Here is a 21071-nt window from a genome sequence, read left to right on the forward strand (position 1 = left end):
AATCTTCTTCACAGACTAGGGTTAATTATGGAGTTCCACAAGGTTCTGTGCTAGGACCAATTTTATTCACTTTATACATGCTTGCCTTAGGTAGTATTATTAGACGGTATTGCTTAAATTTTCATTGTTACGCAGATGATACCCAGCTTTATCTATCCATGAAGCCAGAGGACACACACCAATTAGCTAAACTGCAGGATTGTCTTACAGACATAAAGACATGGATGACCTCTAATTTCCTGCTTTTAAACTCAGATAAAACTGAAGTTATTGTACTTGGCCCCACAAATCTTAGAAACATGGTGTCTAACCAGATCCTTACTCTGGATGGCATTGCCCTGGCCTCTAGTAATACTGTGAGAAATCTTGGAGTCATTTTTGATCAGGATATGTCATTCAAAGCGCATATTAAACAAATATGTAGGACTGCTTTTTTGCATTTACGCAATATCTCTAAATCAGAAAGGTCTTATCTCAGAGTGATGCTGAAAAACTAATTCATGCATTTATTTCCTCTAGGCTGGACTATTGTAATTCATTATTATCAGGTTGTCCTAAAAGTTCCCTAAAAAGCCTTCAGTTAATTCAAAATGCTGCAGCTAGAGTACTGACGGGGACTAGGAGAGAGCATATCTCACCCATATTGGCCTCTCTTCATTGGCTTCCTGTTAATTCTAGAATAGAATTTAAAATTCTTCTTCTTACTTATAAGGTTTTGAATAATCAGGTCCCATCTTATCTTAGGGACCTCGTAGTACCATATCACCCCAATAGAGCGCTTCGCTCTCAGACTGCAGGCTTACTTGTAGTTCCTAGGGTTTGTAAGAGTAGATTGGGAGGCAGAGCCTTCAGCTTTCAGGCTCCTCTCCTGTGGAACCAGCTCCCAATTCAGATCAGGGAGACAGACACCCTCTCTACTTTTAAGATTAGGCTTAAAACTTTTCTTTTTGCTAAAGCTTATAGTTAGGGCTGGATCAGGTGACCCTGAACCATCCCTTAGTTATGCTGCTATAGACGTAGACTGCTGGGGGGTTCCCATGATGCACTGTTTCTTTCTCTTTTTGGCTCTGTATGCACCACTCTGCATTTAATCATTAGTGATCGATCTCTGCTCCCCTCCACAGCATGTCTTTTTCCTGGTTCTCTCCCTCAGCCCCAACCAGTCCCAGCAGGAGACTGCCCCTCCCTGAGCCTGGTTCTGCTGGAGGTTTCTTCCTGTTAAAAGGGAGTTTTTCCTTCCCACTGTAGCCAAGTGCTTGCTCACAGGGGGTCGTTTTGACCGTTGGGGTTTTACATCATTATTGTATGGCCTTGCCTTACAGTATAAAGCGCCTTGGGGCAACTGTTTGTTGTGATTTGGCGCTATATAAAAAAAAATTGATTGATTGATTGATTGATTGATTGATGACACAAACCATGACAAAATGCAAGTGTTATACATGAAACCAGATGATCAGAGGATGATAAAAAGTGAAAAGTTAGCTTTGATAGCCATTAATCAGATAACTGAAAAGTTATCGTTTATGACGATAAAGCGATAAACTGCTAAAAAATTTGTCTTTATTACAGATAACCAATAACTATTAGTATTGATTTGTACGAGGCTGTCGGCTTCTGAGAAACCAGTCTCACTTTAAGCACCGCAGGGGCTTCTGGGTAAATTCAAAGACCAGAAACACAAAGAACACATGAAAAATGAATAAATAAAAAATAAAACCCCAAACACTGTCATCATCTTTCAAAAGCAGTAACACACAGTATTAGAAGTCAGTTTATCTTGGCATTAGATACACCATCATTTACGAGCTAAAAGCTGCTGCTTTTTTCACACGCTTTGAACCCTGCCGCTTAAATAACCGAATACATCCATTAATGCATTGATTGGCAGAATAAAACACACATAGTAAATATAAATTCTTACCTGTTAGTTTCAGTGGGATTCATCTGAATAAATAATCCACGTTTTAAATCCAAAACAATGTCTAAACGTGACGAAAAGTCCCTCCCTCTGTACACACAGCTGCGCCATGAGAGCTCCTCTCCCCCACCAAGTCTTGGCGACTAAATTACAGCCACAAAGAAATAAAATAATGTTAAAATTAGTCTGTTTTGTTTTTGTGTCGAGTGGACAAGTCACTGTAATGTGCAAAGTGAACCTAAACTACACTACCCACAATGCTCCCTGTGTCGACCGGCCAATCACGGTTTGCGCTTAATGATGGTGTCATCAGCAGGCGACAGGCAGCCAGTCTGCTCAGTGGCTAGAAACACACAACAAACGGAGTAAAATATTTGATTTTAGGATTTACAAAGGTCTCTGACCGTTAAACTTTACCAGCAAAGAAAATGTTATCAGACTTATCGGAAGATAATTGGTCTGATGATGGTTTTAAAAAGAGGAATTTAAAACATCATCATCATTAGCTTCAGGCATGGCACCCTCCATGTCATATGGCGTGAGGCCGGGTACACCCTGGACAGGACGCCAATCTGTCGCAGGACCAACTATTGTATTGGTTGAGGACAAACTATTTATCTATTTTTTTTCTAATTACAGAGTGCTAAATTATTGGGAAAAACCATATTAACAATACAATTCCAAAAATCACTGATCATAGGGGATTCGACAACATAGAGCACACCTGGGCATAAAAGAATAAAATCAGGGTTCCCTCCAAATAATGGAACAATGGCGCCACGCCGTTATACTGCCATCTGGTGCCACTATAGTGTCATCTCATAATGTTTTAGTGGGAGACTTGGTGGGAATCTATTGGCGCGCAAACCTGTTTTTGCTGGAAATTTCACATAAACAACTTCAGCTCTTTATTTTATCCTGTTTACATCCAGATGACACAAACCATGACAAAATGCAAGTGTTATACATGAAGCCAGATGATCAGAGGATGATCTCTGTATTTTTTGTTTTGTCTTGACGGGACCACAGCCCGTGCAGGGTGCAGCAGTAGCCGGGCCATCTGGGGAGGAGGCATGCCAGCGCCGAGCGTCACGGAGGCAGGTGCACAGCCAACTCGATCAACACTGTCTGCTGTGTGATCGATCAGATCAGAGGCTGAGAACGATGCTGCAGCCCCTGTGACATGGAACAGGGAGGCTTTTATGAAGAAAATAGCAGACTGGAATTCAAAGTTCTTCAGATACCGAGACACACTGAGATTTTGGGGCTGGATAGCGGCGTGCATTATTTCCATTCTTCTATGTTTTAAAGTCGCACTGAAATCAGAACATTGCCAAGTGTTTCCCACAGCGCTTCTTATAGGAAAACGTCTCAGTGTGCACTTGAATGCTACTAACATTAAAATCAGAACCACAGATTAATTGCAAAGTATCATGTGTGATATCATGTTATGATGACTCGTTTTTTAAGTGATAACTGTTAATGTTGATGCAGTCACAGTAAAAGGAGCTGTATTCCACTGTGCAAGAACTTAGTGCGCATGCACACTGTGCGAGTGTGGTGCGTGCTGCTCCATTACAGAACAGTCTGTATGATGGTGTTGAACACCAAGGTGAAGTCCACGAACAGGATTCTCAAGTATGGTTCTGCAGAGTCCAGGTGCTGCAGATCCATGTTGGCTGCCACGTAACTGACCTGTTTGCCCATTCGGCAAACTGCATGGGTCCTGTGATGTCCTTTACGTGGGTCAACACCAACCGTTCAAACGACTTCAGGACTACAGGGCAACAGGCCTGTAGTCATTTGGTCGTGTTATGGAGGGTTTCTTTGGGACCGGGATAATAATGGTGTGTTTTGAAGCAGGAGGGGACCACACACAGCTCCAGAAATCTGTTGAAGGATGCTTCCATTGTCATAGTAATGAAAATATTGATTTAGAAATTGTAGCTGTCTCTCTTTGCCACAGTTTTTAATGCATAAAAAAATTGATTGATTGATTGACTAATGCCGTGCCTCAAAATAAAATGCAAAGTATGTCCCATTGATCGCTCATGCAAACCAGTTACCTTAATGTTGGGGTGTATTTATAAAAAGGTCAGGGTTTGGCTGCACTCATTCTAAAATCGATACAAGAATGATAATGGCCAGTTTAACAACCCTCACTGCCTTGGCTCCTGATCAACCTCATTCAAAGCTCAGTGATGAGCCCTCTGGACACAAAGATCCTTCTGTAAGACTATTATGCGCTAATTAGGCTGTTCCCCCTTGTCCTGTTTTATGAAACTTTCAGGCCACAGTTATCTTGTGATTAGTGCCCAGTTGGCAGAGTACTTGTATGAAATGGTAAATTATGACCTGGATACTGATATTGTCTGGTGATGATGGTTGTTCAGCAGCAATTAGTTTGGAGTGCTTCAGTAGTTCAAACTACAAAGTATTGTATAAATGTGATGCCTGTAGACACAATAAATCCTGACAAGAAACTATGACTGCTTGTTTTTTATTTTAAATGAACTTGAGCAGCTCTGGTGGTTTTTTGTCCCCGCAGGTACCATTCCCAGTTCTTCAGGGGGAAGGGGTGGAATACCTTGGCCGTGCTGATGAAGCCATCATTGCCATTTCCAACTATAGGCTACACATTAAGCTAAAAGACTCCGTCGTCAATGTAAGTCACACATGGTAAACATACAGGAGTGGTAATTGCAAATGGTGAGAGCTTTGGTGTGACCTCATCAGCTGCTGTCATTCCACTGCACAGTCTCTTTTAGATATGTAGATTTTGTAAACCCATAACTGTATTAAGACAGAGCAGTTAAACCTCATTAGTATCTTATAAGTGATAACAGTTTAGTTATTTGGCATGAAGTTATTTTTGCCTGGAGTCTACCACACGTGTCTGTAGACATGGGCAGAATGAGGATTAGTGGATAGCACTGTTGCCTCACAGCAAGAAGGTCATTGGTTCGATTACCACCTCTGGCCTTTCTGTGTGGAGTTTGCATGTTCTGCCCGTGTTTGCGTGGGTTTCCTCTGGGTGCTCCGGCTTCCTCCGACATTTAAAGACATGCAGCTTAGGTGAATTGGAAACTTTAGAATTGTCCAGGTCTCCCTTGCAAAAGAGATATCGATCTCAATGCAACTAACCTGGTTAAATTTTAAAAAATGAGAGGTTCTTGTGACATTTAGTCTCCACGGGCTCCACCCACACTGGCCCTGAAGCCCATAGGCAGCCTCCTACTGAAACTCTGCTTTAAATATAAACAGGACAGTTATTTGCATTCACTTCCAGTGAAAATTCATCTTCTTCCCAAACCATCATCACATGATCCTGAAGGGCTTTAGAAAACAGAAAACAGCTAATATCTGTTTTCAGAATGCACACTGAAACTGGGATGTTCTGGATGCCACTTCAGTTTTGACCTGGGCTGTATTCACAGTATGGTTCTCTGTGTACAATTTTTTTTATATATATACAGTGAGGAAAATAAGTATTTGAACACCCTGCGATTTTGCAAGTTCTCCCACTTAGAAATCATGGAGGGGCCTGAAATTTTCATCTTGGGTGCATGTCCACTGTGAGACACATAATCTAAAAAAAAAAAAAAATCCGTAAATCACAATGTATGATTTTTTTTTATTTTTTATTTTTTATTATAATTTATTTGTATGTTACTGCTGCAAATAAGTATTTGAACACCTGTGAAAATCAATGTTAATATTTGGTACAGTAACCTTTGTTTGCAATTACAGAGGTCAACTGTTTCCTGTAGTTTTTCACCAGGTTTGCACACACTGCAGCAGGGATTTTGGCCCATTCCTCCATACAGATCTTCTCTAGATCAGCCAGGTTACTGGGCTGTCACTACGAAACACAGAGTTTGAGCTCCCTCCAAAGATTTTCGATTGGGTTTAGGTTTGGAGACTGGCTAGGCCACTCCAGAACCTTGATATGCTTCTTACGGAGCCCCTCCTTGGTTATCCTGGCTGTGTGCTTCGGGTCATTGTCATGTTGGAAGACCCATCCACGACCCATCTTCAATGCTCTGAGGGAAGGAGGTTGTTCTCCAAAATCTCGCAATACATGGCCCCGGTCATCCTCTCCTTAATACAGTGCAGTAGTCCTGTCCCATGTGCAGAAAAACACCCCCAAAGCATGATGCTTCCACCCCCATGCTTCACAGTAGGGACAGTGTTTTTGGGATGATACTCGGCATTCTTCTTCCTCCAAACCCGGCGAGTGGAATTAGGACCAAAAAGTTCTATTTTGGTCTCATCTGACCACATAACTTTCTCCCATGACTCCTCTGGATCATCCAAATGGTCATGGGCAAACTTAAGACGGGTCTGGACGTGTGCTGATTTAAGCAGGGGAACCTTCTGTGCCACGCGTGATTTTAACCCATGACGTCTTAGTGTATTACCCACAGTAACCTTGGAAACAGTGGTGCCAGCTCTCTTCAGGTCATTGACCAGCTCCTCCCGTGCAGTTCTGGGCTGATTCCTCACCTTTCTTAGGATCATTGATACGCCATGAGGTGAGATCTTGCATGGAGCCCCAGTCCGAGGGAGATTGACAGTCATGTTTAGCTTCTTCCATTTTCTAATAATTGCTCCAACAGTTGATCTTTTTCACCAAGCTGCTTGGCAATTGCCCTGTAGCCCTTTCCAGCCTTGTGGAGGTCTACAATTTTGTCTCTGGTGTCTTTGGACAGCTCTTTGGTCTTAGCCGTGTTAGTAGTTGGAGTATTACTGATTGTGTGGGGTGGACAGGTGACTTTATGCAGCTAACGACCTCAAATAGGTGCTTCTAATTTGGAATAATAAGTGGAGTGGAGGTGGACTTTTTAGAGGCGGACTAACAGGTCTTTGAGTGCCAGAATTTTTGCTGATTGGCAGGTGTTGAAATAATTATTTGCAGCAGTAACATACAAATAAATTATAAAAAAATCATGCATTCTGATTTCCAGATTTTTTTTTTTTTTTTTTTTTTTGATTATGTCTCTCACAGTGCACATGCACCCAAGATGAACATTTCAGACCCCTCCATGATTTCTAAGTGGGAGAACATGCAAAATCGCAGGGTGTTTCAAATACTTATTTTCCTCACTGTATACGTGTGGTGTGTGTGTGTGGTGTGTGTGTGTGTGTGTGTGTGTGTGTGTGTGTGTGTGTGTGTGTGTGTGTGTGTGTGTGTGTGTGTAAGGCCTAATTGTCAGACGCTAAATATTTGATGGATTGAGGTTAAGTAAAAAGTGGTGCAATCTGAAAAGTAAATCTGGATCTCACTTGTTTGTGTTACTGTCATACATGGGGGGAAAATGTTGGGTCTGTACCATTTTATTTTAAAAGCATAAATTTATCAAACTATCAGGTTGCATCACAGTTCAAATATCTACACATCACAGCGCCTATCTTGCCGACTTTACACTGACTAGAGTTTGGTATTTGCCCCCAACAACACAGATGAACTTTGTATAAATGCCAGCAACCCACAGCCCCCTCAGCCTTACCCCCCCCCCCCCCCCCCGGTCCGACTTTTATGCTGTTTTCTTGCCCTTTGCTCCTGTCCATGTTTGTCGTTCTCTCTTTGATTTCTCTTTGGCCTTATGTGATCCACTCTGTGCCAGTTACCGTACATCCTTAAACTTCTCGGTTGGGTTTTGTTGTTGTTGTTGGTTTCTCCCTCCACTTTCTTTTAACTCTTTAACATATCTTGAATTTTTTTGGTTTAATAGTTTTTCCATTTCCATGTCTTGTGTCCTTCCTCCTGTCCCTTTCTCACTCTCTGTATGCTCTGTGGTGCCACTGTGCTTTTAGACCTACCCAGGTGTGGACAGTGAAATATCTGTGAGTACCATACGATAAACACCACCCTCTGCCACAGTCTAGACAACTTTATTCATTCACCTGTTTTTCCCCTCTGCTCCAGGATTACAGTGCAAAAACTATGTGCTATAATTTGCATTCAATTAAATTGTAACCCTGCATTTGTCAGTTGTGGAAACTACTTTGCTAAAGGACTGTGATGAAGTCAGTTCATTGAATTTTGGAATGGGGAATAAGAATACAATGACTGGTTGGAGGGTTTGTCCAATAATGATTCTTTGCAGTTGACTCTTGGAACTACAGTGTATTCAGAACATATTTACAGTGCTTCACTTTTTCGACATTTTATTATGTTACGACCTTATTCAAAAATGGATGAAATTCATTTTTCCCTCAAAATTCTACACACAATACCCCATAATGACTATGGTTTGTTTGTTTTTAGATTTTTACAAATTTATTAAAAATTTGAAAAAAATAGGAAATCACATGTACATACATATTCACAGCCTTTGCCATGAAGCTCAGAATTGAACTCAGGTGCATCCTGTTTTCACTGATCATCCTTGAGATCTTTCTACAGCTTAACTGGAGTCCACCTGGGGTAAATTCAGTTGATTGGACATGATTTGGAAGACACACACCTGTCTACATATAAGGTCCCACAGTTGACAGTGCATGTCAGAGCACAAACCAAGCATGAAGTCAAAGGAATTGTCTGTAGACCTCAGAGACAGGATTGTCTCGACGCACAATTCTGGGAAAAGATACAGAAACATTTCTGCTGCTTTGAAGGTCCCAATGAGCACAGGGACCGCCATTAGCTGTAAATGGAAGAAGTTCAGATCCATGAGGACTCTGGCCGCCCGTCTAAACTGAGTGATCGGGGAGAAGGACCTTAGTCAGAGAGGTGACCAAGAACCTGATGGTCACTGTGTCAGAGCTCCAGCATTCCTCTGTGGAGAGAGGAGAACTTTGCAGAAGGACAACCATCTTTGCAGCAATCCACCAATCAGGCCTGTATGATAGAGTGGCCAGACATAAGCCACTCCTTAGTAAAAGGCACATGGCAGCCCAAATGGAGTTTGACAGAAGGCACCTGAAGGACTCTCAGACCACGAGAAACAAAATTCTCTGGTCTGATGAGACAAAGATTGAATTCTTTGGCTTGAATGCCAGGCTGTGCACCGACACTCCCCATCCAACCTGATGGAGCTTGAGAGGTGCTGCAAAGAGGAATGGGCAAAACTGCCAAAGATAGGTGCACCAAGCTTGTGGCATCTTATTCAAGAAGACTTGAGGCTGTAATTGCTGCCAAAGGTGCATCAACAAAGTATTGAGCAACAGGTGTGAAGACTTGTGTACATGTGATTTTTTTTTTTTTTTTTTTTTTTTTTTAATTGCCAAAATTTCAAAAACACTTTTTTTTTCATGTTGTCATTATGGGGTGTTGTCACTAGAATTTTGAGGGGAAAAATAATTTACTCCATATTGGACTAAGGCTGTGACATAAAATGTGGAAAACGTGAAGCGCTGTGAATACTTTCTGGATGCTCCCGTACATTAACACCTCAGTCCAGACAGGGGTCATCAGGGTGCAGGTTTTGTTTGCTATACTGATATGCAGATTCTTCCACTCAACAGTAATATTGATCATTTAAATTACCTGTTGGCCTCTTGACCTTTCATGGTATGTGGTTTGAGAGCATTGACTAAAACTTCCTCTTATACAGTCTACCAACATGTCTGTGGATGTGCAGAATGTTCTGTACAGAGAGGTTGAAGTCTTAGCTGGGGTGTTAAACCAGTGCCCTCTTTGCAGATAGCTGGTTGCTCTGAGTATGGCCAACAGGTTGAGTGCATATGCTCTCTGTCTCCCCCTGCAGGTTCCTCTGCGGCTGATAGAGAGTGTTGTGAACAGAGATATGTTCCAGCTGCATATCATCTGTAAAGACTCCAAAGTTGTCAGGTAAAGAGAATGACACATGATTGTACAAATTATGATGGAGCTCTACTATTTTTTTTTTTTAATTTTATTTATTTTTTATTAAAGTTCACTTAGCTTCCGGTAAAATTCTTGCTCATGGAGTCCACACAAAAGGAATAACATCTAAAACAACTTAAGTTACAATATTAGATAGTAGCAAAAAAAAAAAAAATTGAAAATAAAAAGTAAAACTCTGGACAAATTCAAAAATAACTTCGTTTGGCAGCACCAAAGTAACTTCAATTACAGTATATGCTAAGATTACTCCTGCCTTTTCATTAGCCAGACAGATGGTAATAAATGTAGTACAGGTGAGTGCCCTTTTATTTCACAGCAGCCTGAATTCCTCTTCTGTTGGTGGGTGTCTCACTCCAAACATCAGATTCTTAGCAGCAGATGTTCCAGTCTTAGTTCTATCCAGTGGTGGGCACAGCTAACCAAAAGGTAGCTTTGATAATACTTAATCCGCTAACTGAAAATTTATCTTTTAGAAAGCTAAACCAATAAACCCCTAAAAATGATGGTTTCAAAGTTATCTGACAAGCTAATCCAATAATGAAAACATTAGCTTTGATAATTAGCGTTTAGCGGATTAACGGAACTGTGCCCACCACTGGTTCCATCTCATTAAGTATCCGCATTACTCTGTTTAGAGGCAGGGGAAACCACTCAACATCTGAAGAAATTAGGTTTCCTCGTTTTCCTCTTAAGCCTGGGTGCATGAAGTTTTACCAAGAGTTCTTGTGTTGATCTCACTGGCCTTCCTAATGTTCTCACACCGGGTTCTGCACAGGGGTCACTTTGCAAATTCAAACCAGTGTCAGGAATGGGTCAAGCGTCTGAACCGGGCCATAGCTCACCCGTCCCGGCTTGAGGACCTTTTTGCCCTGGCTTATCATGCCTGGTGTCTGGGTGGCTGTGCAGATGATGAGGACCAGCATGTTCATCTTTGTCGCCCAGGTCCTCACACACTGAGTGCAACAATAATTAGGCATGTAATATTTGTGTGTTTGAGGGGGGAACAAATCACTTTATTAAATAGCTGCCCTGTGGTGTGTTGTTTTGCAGTGTGATCATGTACGTCAAAGAATGGAAATGGAGGTCAGGAGAATGGGCTTGACACACCAGAATGTCTGAGACTTTTCCGACATAAACTACAATTACAAGTATGTCAAAACTCCATCTCCTTCTACCATCGACATTAATGCTTGTCCGATTGTCCGGGACAAGTGTAAAATGTGATCGGACAAGCAATAGCTCTAAATTGTTGTCCGACCAGACAAGTGGCATTTTTTTTGGTTTAAAACATTCAAATTCTTTATTTTCATCGCTCGGTACCAAAATACCTGACCGCTGCCTTTTTGTTTTCTTAATTACATCACGTCTTGTCTCAGAGAGCACAGTGGAAAAAAACTCAGTCTTCAGATAAAAAAGAGCTCCTTCTGCTTGCATAGCTCCAGAAATTCATTTATAGGCTTTATTTTACAGTTGAAAGCCTTCATGTTTCCAAAGTTTGCTCAAATACGTTGTGAGAGTGAAGAGAGACTCTCTCTCACTCATTCACTCACTCACACACACACACACACACAGAGAGAGCAAGAGCGCACACGAAGGAAAAAGTGTGAACAGACACTACATACTGTAAAAAGCAACGAAGCAATTTTAATAAACGATCATCTTCACCACACAGCCTCAGTGAAACAGTAAAGTGTGAAAAACTGATTCAGAAAGGTTTTCATCCCTGATTTCATCATTAAAAGAGCAAATTTACTCCTTTACTTCTTCCAGAATTATTTTTTTTAATTTTCTTTTTATTATTGTTTATGCACTAATGACACCATATCAAATTACTTGTATGTGAGAACTTACTTGGCAATAAATTTGATTCTGATCAGTCAATCACTCAAATCAATCAAATCAGTCCAGATTAGGGGTTATATTGGTTTTTTTTTTTTAATGAGTATGCAATTCCACTCAAAAATGTTGAGGGAAAAAAAAAAGCTAAACTGTCAACATGACAGAAAAATTCTGCCTGGACTAAAGGTACAGTGTGTCATTTTTAAAGAAGAGAGCAAATGCTATGTCCATCAAATATTAATGTTTTTAAACTTTTCAATGTTATTTATTAACATAGACAGAAAAATACAAAAAAGAACTTTGATATTACAACATAAGTGTAATTTTTTTTCTGTTATTCTTGCTTTCAGTGCATCTAAAACCATTGAAATTTGAATTTTACCACCCACACAGTAGAGAAGCAATTTATGAAAGTGTAATTTCAATACACACTAGGATGCCATTGGCGTGTGTATCACGCTTGCGTTCCTTTGTCTGTCTGCCCTAGTGCCCTTGTGCTAAACTAACAAAGGGTTGCCAGAAAGGGTGGCCCTCTAAGAGAGCTAACAACATTGTGCAAGTTATTTTAAAGTGTTGTGCACTAAGAAAGAATAAGCCAGTAGCGAAAGCTAGTGCAAGCTAAGCACTAACAAGACAATAACCACTCCTAGGATTCACACAGCAGTAAATTATTGTGCTAAAATCCATAGCTGTTGCACTTAAACACTAACAAATGCACAGGTAACTAAAATAAAAGAGACCATGACACTGTATTAAATCACACTGAGTCTTGTGGCTGAGGAGTCGGTCTGTCCGGGAAAGAGGTAGAAACATGTAGCAGCAGGTAGCAGAACTCCACATTTCATGGAGAATGTGCAGTGGGGGCATTGAACCATGAACCTTCTGCACTGGAAACAAGTGATCTAAATATGTACTTTCTCAAAACTCCACAGCTGTACTAGAAAGGATGTCTTCATCAAACTGGGTACACATGTACACTGTATTAGTCTGAATATAAGATGAATCTGATTGTAACACATCCTATTTATTCCCCAATTAATTCCCCACCCCCCTTTTTCCCCAGCTGTATTTCCAAGGAGAAACAATACTGTTTTATATTCAGGTCTATACGGGGGGGGGGGGGATTAGGGGGGCAACTTAGGACATGCTGCTGACCATCCATGTTGATGATAGAGAAGTGGTTTGTGCAACGAACAAAACTTCCAAATCTTGTTTTTGGACCATTTTGTTTGTTTTCCCTTGTGTTTTTAATTGTTCTAAAATTGTAAATTAGCAAAATGTAAAGTTTTTAGCCAGATTTCAACCCTATACTGGGAGAGAAGTTGATTCTTAAAAGATGGACCCGTGGTGGACTATTATTTTATAGGCCCCCAGCAATACAATGACAGATGTGTGAATGCATGACCTTGCTTGACTTTACCTTGTCTGACCTCGAGCCAGAACACTCTCGCCTCACACAGAACGCTGCAACACCTGCTTGAGCACAAGTGATGCACAGTACTGAACGCATCTATCGATGTGTGTGTCAGTCTCTGAGAAGAAATGCTACAGAAAAAGTCAGTCTGCTTGGTGGGCCCCAGAGTCCATGTCACGCTGAGGGAGACAGACCTGCAGGACAACCTGCTAATTAAACAAACTGCAGCCTGCTGACGCCGTGACTCAGCAACGCACTCTGTGTTCTCGCACCAACCCCCACCCAGCCAGTCACCAGGTAAATACAAAGTGAAGAGTGTATCATAGGAGAGTATAAATAGCATGTGCAAAAGAAATAACACAATGATGAGACGCAAGATCGGTTGTCACCCAAGTGCTTCTGCAATGGTTACAGTACAGATTAGTTCAAATCCAGATTGAGTTGCTGGCGTAATACCACATCATCTTTGGCAAAAAAAAAAAAAAAGCACATGTGTTCTTAACCCAGTCCTGCGGCTGTGTTTAGCAGTTGCCCCCTTTCCCCATGCCGGCGTGTTAAGCATCCCCAGCCTGGCTGTGTGCCTGGCTGTATTGCAACAAAGTAAAACTTCATGTCCAGTCAAAACGACCAGATATCCCCACTGTAAGACACAATACCCATAATATGAAAGTCATAATATATCTGTAGAATAAAGAATGTAAACGCAGTAGTGATCTTTCCCGATAGTCTTATTCAACAATTAGACTAATACAGTGAAAAACAAGTGGTTAGTGCACTTGGGTTCAGTGCAGAAGGTTCCCGGTTCAAACCCCACCCCTGCCACATTTCACCATCGAACGTGGAGTTGCGTCAGTTAGGGCATCCAGCGTAACACCTGTGCCAATTCATCATACATATCCACCTCAGATTTGCTGTGGCAACCCAGAGTGCAAACAACAGAGCAGCTGAAGGGACTTACTATCTTAATACAGTGAAAACGGAGATCTATCATGCATATATAAAAAATGTGACTTACTCTTTCCTCGTCTCCAGCACCTCTCCTCTCCATGAGCCTCTGGTAGGATCCCCTGTGAACTGTGGACTTTTTTCGGCTCCAAAATGCCATTTGCCCAGTTTACATCTTCAAGTTCTGCAGGCTCCAGTTTGTCGTCATCTGACTTGAAACCCAGGAAATCATCATCTGAGTCCTCTGTCATAAAGATGTCCCTGAATAATTCCCTAAACTCCGGTTCTACATTGTCAAGTATGTTGTCTTCATCGACAACAGTATGTGCAGTCACCGCCACGACTCAGTCGCTTTCTTTGTTCTGAAGCACGCAGTTGGACAACCCCCTCTATATTTAGGTGTAAAATGAGCATTTACACCTGGAAGTGTGTCTGACGTGCACACGAGGCTCGCGCTTCAGCTAGTTCTTGGCATTCTTTGCATATTACGCTGGCTCTGTGGGTACCTCCCAAACACTAAATATAGTGGACTGGCAGACAATGAAGGTGTCTTCGGGGAGTGATATTTTGAGGTCTGGCTGAGAGTGTAATGCATGGCGGTCCGCTATATATATCAACAACCGACTCTTGAGAAGGATTCCTCTGGAGTCATCAGGTAGACAGAAGGCTGATCAGAACTGTAATGTTGAATTGTCTGTTACTCGTGCACATTCTGCTGTGCTCGAGCAGTTTGAGCCCATTTCTTTTGCATCCTTTGGTGAAGTTGTGAAACACATACAACCTACAAATTGTCCCTTAGATGTTGTTCCAGCTAAGGTGCTGAAGGAGGTTTTTAATACTTTTGTGGTGGGTCTCCTAACTTTTATCAACACTTGTCTTAGATTAGGGTTTGTTCCAGCTGCTTTTAAACATGCTGTGGTTCGATCCCTTCTTAAAAAACCTCACCTGGACTCGTTAGTTTTATCCAATTTTAGACCCGTGTCTCATATGCCATTTTGGTCTAAGGTTTTAGAAAAGGTTTAGAAAAGGTTGTCTTTATACAGTTAGTCGTTTTTAGAAGGCAATCGCATCTTTGAAAAATTCCAGTCCGGATTTAGATCGCAACACAGCACTGAGTCAGCACTTTTAAAAGTTCACAGTGACATCACTTTGTCGGTGGATGCAGGGAATCCTGCTGTGCTGGTTCTATTGGACCTTACAGCAGGTTTTGATACTGTGGATCACACAGTACTTGTTTCCCAGTTAGAACATTTTATTGGCATTCAGGGTACTGCAATTAAGTGGTTTAGATTGTATTTGGCTGAAAGGAGCCACTTCTCGATTTACGCACTGTTCCCAACCTAGCACTTCTTAAATCAAAGTTAAAGACTTATTTATTTAAAGTGGCTTTTAACACCTAGCGGGGAGGTGACATGTTGTTTTATGTGCTGTTTTAAATTTATTGTATGTGTGTTGTATTTTTGTGAATCTGTGTTTTTACTGTTAATCACTTTGGACACCACTTGGTGCTGTAAAGCGCTTTATAAATAAATGTTGATTGATTGATTGGAGTAACTTTGTGCTGCACAGACAGAGAGATTCAGATCAAATCAAATCAATTTCATTTATATAGCACCAAATCACAACAACAGTTGCCCCAAGGCGCTTTATATTGTAAGGCAAAAGCCATACAATAATTACAGAAAAACCCCAAAGGGTCAAAACGACCCCCTATGAGCAAGCACTTGGCGACAGTGGGAAGGAAAAACTCCCTTTTAACAGGAAGAACCTCCAGCAGAACCTACTACTACTACTATGTAGTACTACTACTACTACTACTATCACTGCTACTAATTTGGTATCTTTTGTTTATTCTGTTATTGCCTCTGTCATGGAGACATGTTACTTCACCTCATAATCATCATGGAGCTTTCCTTGTGGTAAATCATTCTGATTATTCATCCTCACCACAGGTTGTGCTCCAGCTACCCCCAGAAGCTTCTTGTCCCCATCTGGATCACTGACAGGGAGCTAGAGAGTGTGGCCTCCTTCAGGTCATGGAAGAGGATTCCTGTGGTTATCTACAGGTGGGTTTACAGCTATTTAGAGTAGGGTTGGGTGTCGAGAACTGGTTCTTTCGAGTATTGTTAAGAAATTATTCGATCCACCAATACCAGTAGTCTTTGCGCTTAACGATTCCCTTATCGGTCCTTCAGAGCGGCTGTTGTTATTGAGTGTTTGTCGGGAAAATGATCATTTTTCTCCGTTGATTACAGACCCTGCAGTGGCTCTGTAATCAACTGTTTCTGCAGCGCGACTCCACTTTGAAGCGTGAACCAATGAAGCAATGCTTCGATTCACTGGCTCATTGGTTCTTTGATTCGCTACTCTTCAGAAGCGACAAGTTCGCTACTTAACCCCTCTCAAAGCCATTAAAATGCGTCAATCGTGAGTCACTTTTGTGTGTATTAAAGTCACTAACTGGGACTCTTGTATTGTTGCAGTCAAGAAACGAGAATCGTCCTCCATTCTGTTGGCACAGCTCCAAACGCTGCGCCGCTCTCTGCTGAGACAGAGTCCGGTCAGAATTAATAACTTCAAAATGAATTGTCGCTTTAAATAAAATTAAGCCGCTTTCCAAACGCTGTAATACAGAAACTACAATCGACTAAAACGTTTTTTTTTTTTTTTCCTCTCAAAATGAGATGTCCTGCATTCTTTATGAATTACATCCTGATGCAGCTGCAAGACCGCAGCTCAGATGTATGGAAAGACAGTCATGCCAATAATGTCTGAAAGGAAATGCTTTTGACAAAAACTACAGATTTTGTTTATTTTTATTCATGTCCAGAGATCAAGGATCCAGTGACCAATTTCATATTTATTTTATTTTACTTTTATTTATTTACTTTTAATTACTTGCTATTTTATTGCACTGCAACTGGATGGCCCTAATGTCGTTGTACCAATGTATAATGACAATAAAAGGCATTCTGATTCTGATTTAAGACTCAATAAAATGTTGTTCAGTTTCAATTTAATCAGCTTATAAAGCGCCAAATCACAACAAAAGCTGTCTCAAGGTGCCTCACAAAATTAAAAAATTCAAATACATAATTAAAAACAGAAGTAAAAGAATGAAACAGATAAAAAATAAAAACTATTCATAAGAAAGAGAATAAAAATAGGTTTTAAGTCTTGACTTTAAAATGTCTACAGACTCCGACTGTCTCACGGTCACAGGAAGACCGTTTCACAGAGCAGGTACACGATAAGAAAAAGCTCTTTGACCCGCTGGCATAGAAAACCTGTAAAGCCTACTTTTAGTACACAAAAAATTCACAAGCGGTATCGATAAAGGAATCGATAAGGAATTGGATCGATATGTGGAATCGATAATGGTATTGATATCAATAAAGTCTTATCGATACCCATCCCTAGACAGACTCTGATCATTAGAGTCTGTTACAAACAACACTTTAATGAAACACCATTTTCTGAAGTGAATGTCCTATAATCTGAATTGACGACGTGCCTGACAGGTTGAAAATTTGAACTTTACAGCAGTGACTCCATTCAGTGCCACTTGTATTATTGTTGCCACTTAAAAGTTAAAACCAAGTTGGTAGTCATTTTTGTGACTTTGTAAATGTAGGTGCTACATGGAGATGTACTTACTTGCTTACTTACAGAGTACAAATTTAGAAATTGATATTTAATGCCTGTATGTACATAAAGGAGCTGGTTTGGATTTGACATATTGAAGATGCTTTGATTAAACATGTTAATAAAATTGAATAACGTGAAAACAGGTTGAAGGTAGCTGTTGTAGACTGGCATGGAGTTTCTTCAGTTTGCACAATTGCACAGTTTAAATTCTATTCTAGAATTAACAGGAAGCCAATGAAGAGAGGCTAGTTACAGTAACAGTTAGAATATTGACAGTCTTCTTCATTTTGAATTCCAGACACCAGAAGAACGGGGCAGTGATTGCCCGTTGCAGCCAGCCGGAGATTAGCTGGTGGGGCTGGCGGAACACAGATGATGAGTATCTGGTTACATCCATTGCCAAGGCCTGTCAGATGGATTCTGGAGCCAAAGGCTCAAGTGTCACACCAGCCTGCCAACAACGAGGAGATGCTCCCGACTCGGCAGACAGTGATTTTGGTAAAGCAGTTGTTTCACTCATTTACATGCTTCTAAGTGTGCAATACACCAATAAGCATAACTGCAGCAGCTGTTGCTGAAACTGCAGACATTTCTTCAGAGGGACCAAGTGGAGAAGCACTATCAGTGGTTGGCAGTCATTGTTCTGGTGTGTAGCTAGCACCTTGACATTGGGGTGAATGTGAGGCATTATTATAAAGCGTTTTGAGTGTCTGAAGCAGATGGAAAAGTGCTACCAGTCCATTTACCATTTTTACCATCATATCTAGTCTACAAGGTGGGTCGTGAACATTGTAGTTCTTGTACAATAACATTGTGGTACTTCTGATGGACATGAAAGCATTATGAGTGAGCAAACCCAGTAGAATTATTATTATTGTTCTTTACACAGACATGTAAGTTTCGGCACAGCACAATGTCCCTGTTGCATGTTGAAGGAAACTGAGTGGTCGAATTTTGCCAATGTGTTCAACATACAGGAAGCTGATATTTCCTTCCGTGAGAGCCGAGGTAACATGCTATGCTAATTGGGTGGAAAACCCTGTGCTGATTCTTAACAGTATGTAATAATGGCACACAGCTGCACTGCCTTCTGCAAACATTTGTGGAGACAACACTAACATAGTACTGAAATAAAATCCAGCTGTTATTAGCTTTACTCAGCATTCTGTCTGCCACACTGTTTCACTCACACCTTTATCTGTCCGAGTGCTGCTACTACCAAATGAAAATAAAAAAATGCTGAATCCAGTCCTTAAGATGGACTTGACTCAGAACCGCTGGGTTGCATGGGACTGAGACATTCTCACCACAGCATGCTGAACTATATGAGCCAGCTGCTCACACTGACGTGGGCAGTATTTCTCAGTCTGAGTAATTACTTACTTTCCTCTCAGACTGGGCTTTGACACGTGATCGTTACCAATAGCAACACTCCAGTCGCACTATCAGGAGGAGCTATTGATTTTCAGGAGGCGACAGATGGAGTCGGTACAGTTCATCATGTACCTTCTGTCACTTCTTGGATTACTTCCGTCTTCATGTTTACTATCAATCAACTTCAATCAACTTTTTTCTTGTATAGCGCCAAATCACAACAAACAGTTGCCCCAAGGCGCTCCACATTGCAAGGCAAGGCCATACAATAATTATGAAACACAGTCTACGTCTAAAGCAACATAACCAAGGGATGGTCCAGGGTCACCCGATCCAGCCCTAACTATAAGCCTTAGCGCAAAGGAAAGTTTTAAGCCTAATCTTAAAAGTAGAGAGGGTATCTGTCTCCCTGATCTGAATTGGGAGCTGGTTCCACAGGAGAGGAGCCTGAAAGCTGAAGGCTCTGCCTCCCATTCTACTCTTACAAACCCTAGGAACTACAAGTAAGCCCGCAGTCTGAGAGCGAAGCGCTCTAATGGGGTAATATGGTACTACGAGGTCCCTAAGATAAGATGGGACCTGATTATTCAAAACCTTATAAGTAAGAAGAAGAATTTTAAATTCTATTCTAGCATTAACAGGAAGCCAATGAAGGGAGGCCAACACGGGTGAGATATGCTCTCTCCTGCTAGTCCCCGTCAGTACTCTAGCTGCAGCATTCTGAACCAACTGAAGGCTTTTTAGGGAACTTTTAGGACAACCTGATAATAATGAATTACAATAGTCCAGCCTAGAGGAAACAAATGCATGAATTAGTTTTTCAGCATCACTCTGAGACAAGACCTTTCTGATTTTAGAGATATTGCGTAAATGCAAAAAGGCAGTCCTACATATTTGTTTAATATGCGCTTTGAATGACATATCCTGATCAAAAATAACTCCAAGATTTCTCACAGTATTACTAGAGATCAGGGAAATGCCATCCAGAGTAACGATCTGGTTAGACACCATGCTTCTAAGATTTGTGGGGCCAAGTACAATAACTTCAGTTTTATCTGAGTTTAAAAGCAGGAAATTAGAGGTCATCCATGTCTTTATGTCTGTAAGACAATCCTGCAGTTTAGCTAATTGGTGCGTATCCTCTGGCTTCATGGATAGATAAAGCTGGGTATCATCTGCGTAACAATGAAAATTTAAGCAATACCGTCTAATAATACTGCCCAAGGGAAGCATGTATAAAGTGAATAAAATTGGTCCTAGCACAGAACCTTGTGGAACTCCATAATTAACTTTAGTCTGTGAAGAAGATTCCCCATTTACATGAACAAACTGTAATCTATTAGACAAATATGATTCAAACCACCGCAGCGCAATGCCTTTAATACCTATGACATGCTCTAATCTCTGTAATAAAATTTTATGGTCAACAGTATCAAAAGCAGCACTGAGGTCCAACAGAACAAGCACAGAGATAAGTCCACTGTCCGAAGCCATAAGAAGATCATTTGTAACCTTCACTAATGCTGTTTCTGTACTATGATGAATTCTAAAACCTGACTGAAACTCTTCAAATAGATCATTCCTCTGCAGGTGATCAGTTAGCTGTTTTACAACTACCCTCTCAAGAATCTTTGAGAGAAAAGGAAGGTTGGAGATTGGCCTATAATTAGCTAAGATAGCTGGGTCAAGTGATGGCTTTTTAAGTAATGGTTTAATTACTGCCACCTTAAAGGCCTGTGGTACATAACCAACTAACAAAGATAGATTGATCATATTTAAGATTGAAGCATTAAATAATGGTAGGACTTCCTTGAGCAGCCTGGCAGGAATGGGGTCTAATAAGCATGTTGATGGTTTGGATGAAGTAACTAATGAAAATAACTCAGACAGAACAATCGGAGAGAAAGAGTCATGGTTACTACACGTCATAACCATGAGACTGTCTGTGTGCTGCAGACTCCTCCCTCGCAGGCGCCTCTAACGCCGATGAAAACGCTGCGCCACACAAGCTGCTGATTCTAGATGCCCGGTCGTACACTGCTGCAGTGGCCAACAGAGCTAAAGGTGGAGGCTGCGAATGTGAAGGTTAGTGTCATCAAACA

General features: G+C 41.1%; 1 protein-coding gene across 1 annotated transcript in view; it reads left to right on the forward strand.

Annotated features, from left to right (window-relative positions):
• Positions 1-21071, forward strand: part of mtmr4 (myotubularin related protein 4) — a 118342-nt gene that overhangs the window by 66958 nt on the left and 30313 nt on the right. Inside the window, 7 exon segments of the mRNA XM_034177529.1 lie at positions 4467-4583; positions 9631-9713; positions 10525-10691; positions 10801-10897; positions 15900-16013; positions 17894-18093; positions 20926-21054. Of these exon segments, the coding sequence (XP_034033420.1) occupies positions 4467-4583; positions 9631-9713; positions 10525-10691; positions 10801-10897; positions 15900-16013; positions 17894-18093; positions 20926-21054 (907 nt within the window).

The sequence above is a fragment of the Thalassophryne amazonica genome, chromosome 9 (assembly GCF_902500255.1).
Source record: "Thalassophryne amazonica chromosome 9, fThaAma1.1, whole genome shotgun sequence".
Lineage (NCBI taxonomy): Eukaryota > Metazoa > Chordata > Actinopteri > Batrachoidiformes > Batrachoididae > Thalassophryne > Thalassophryne amazonica.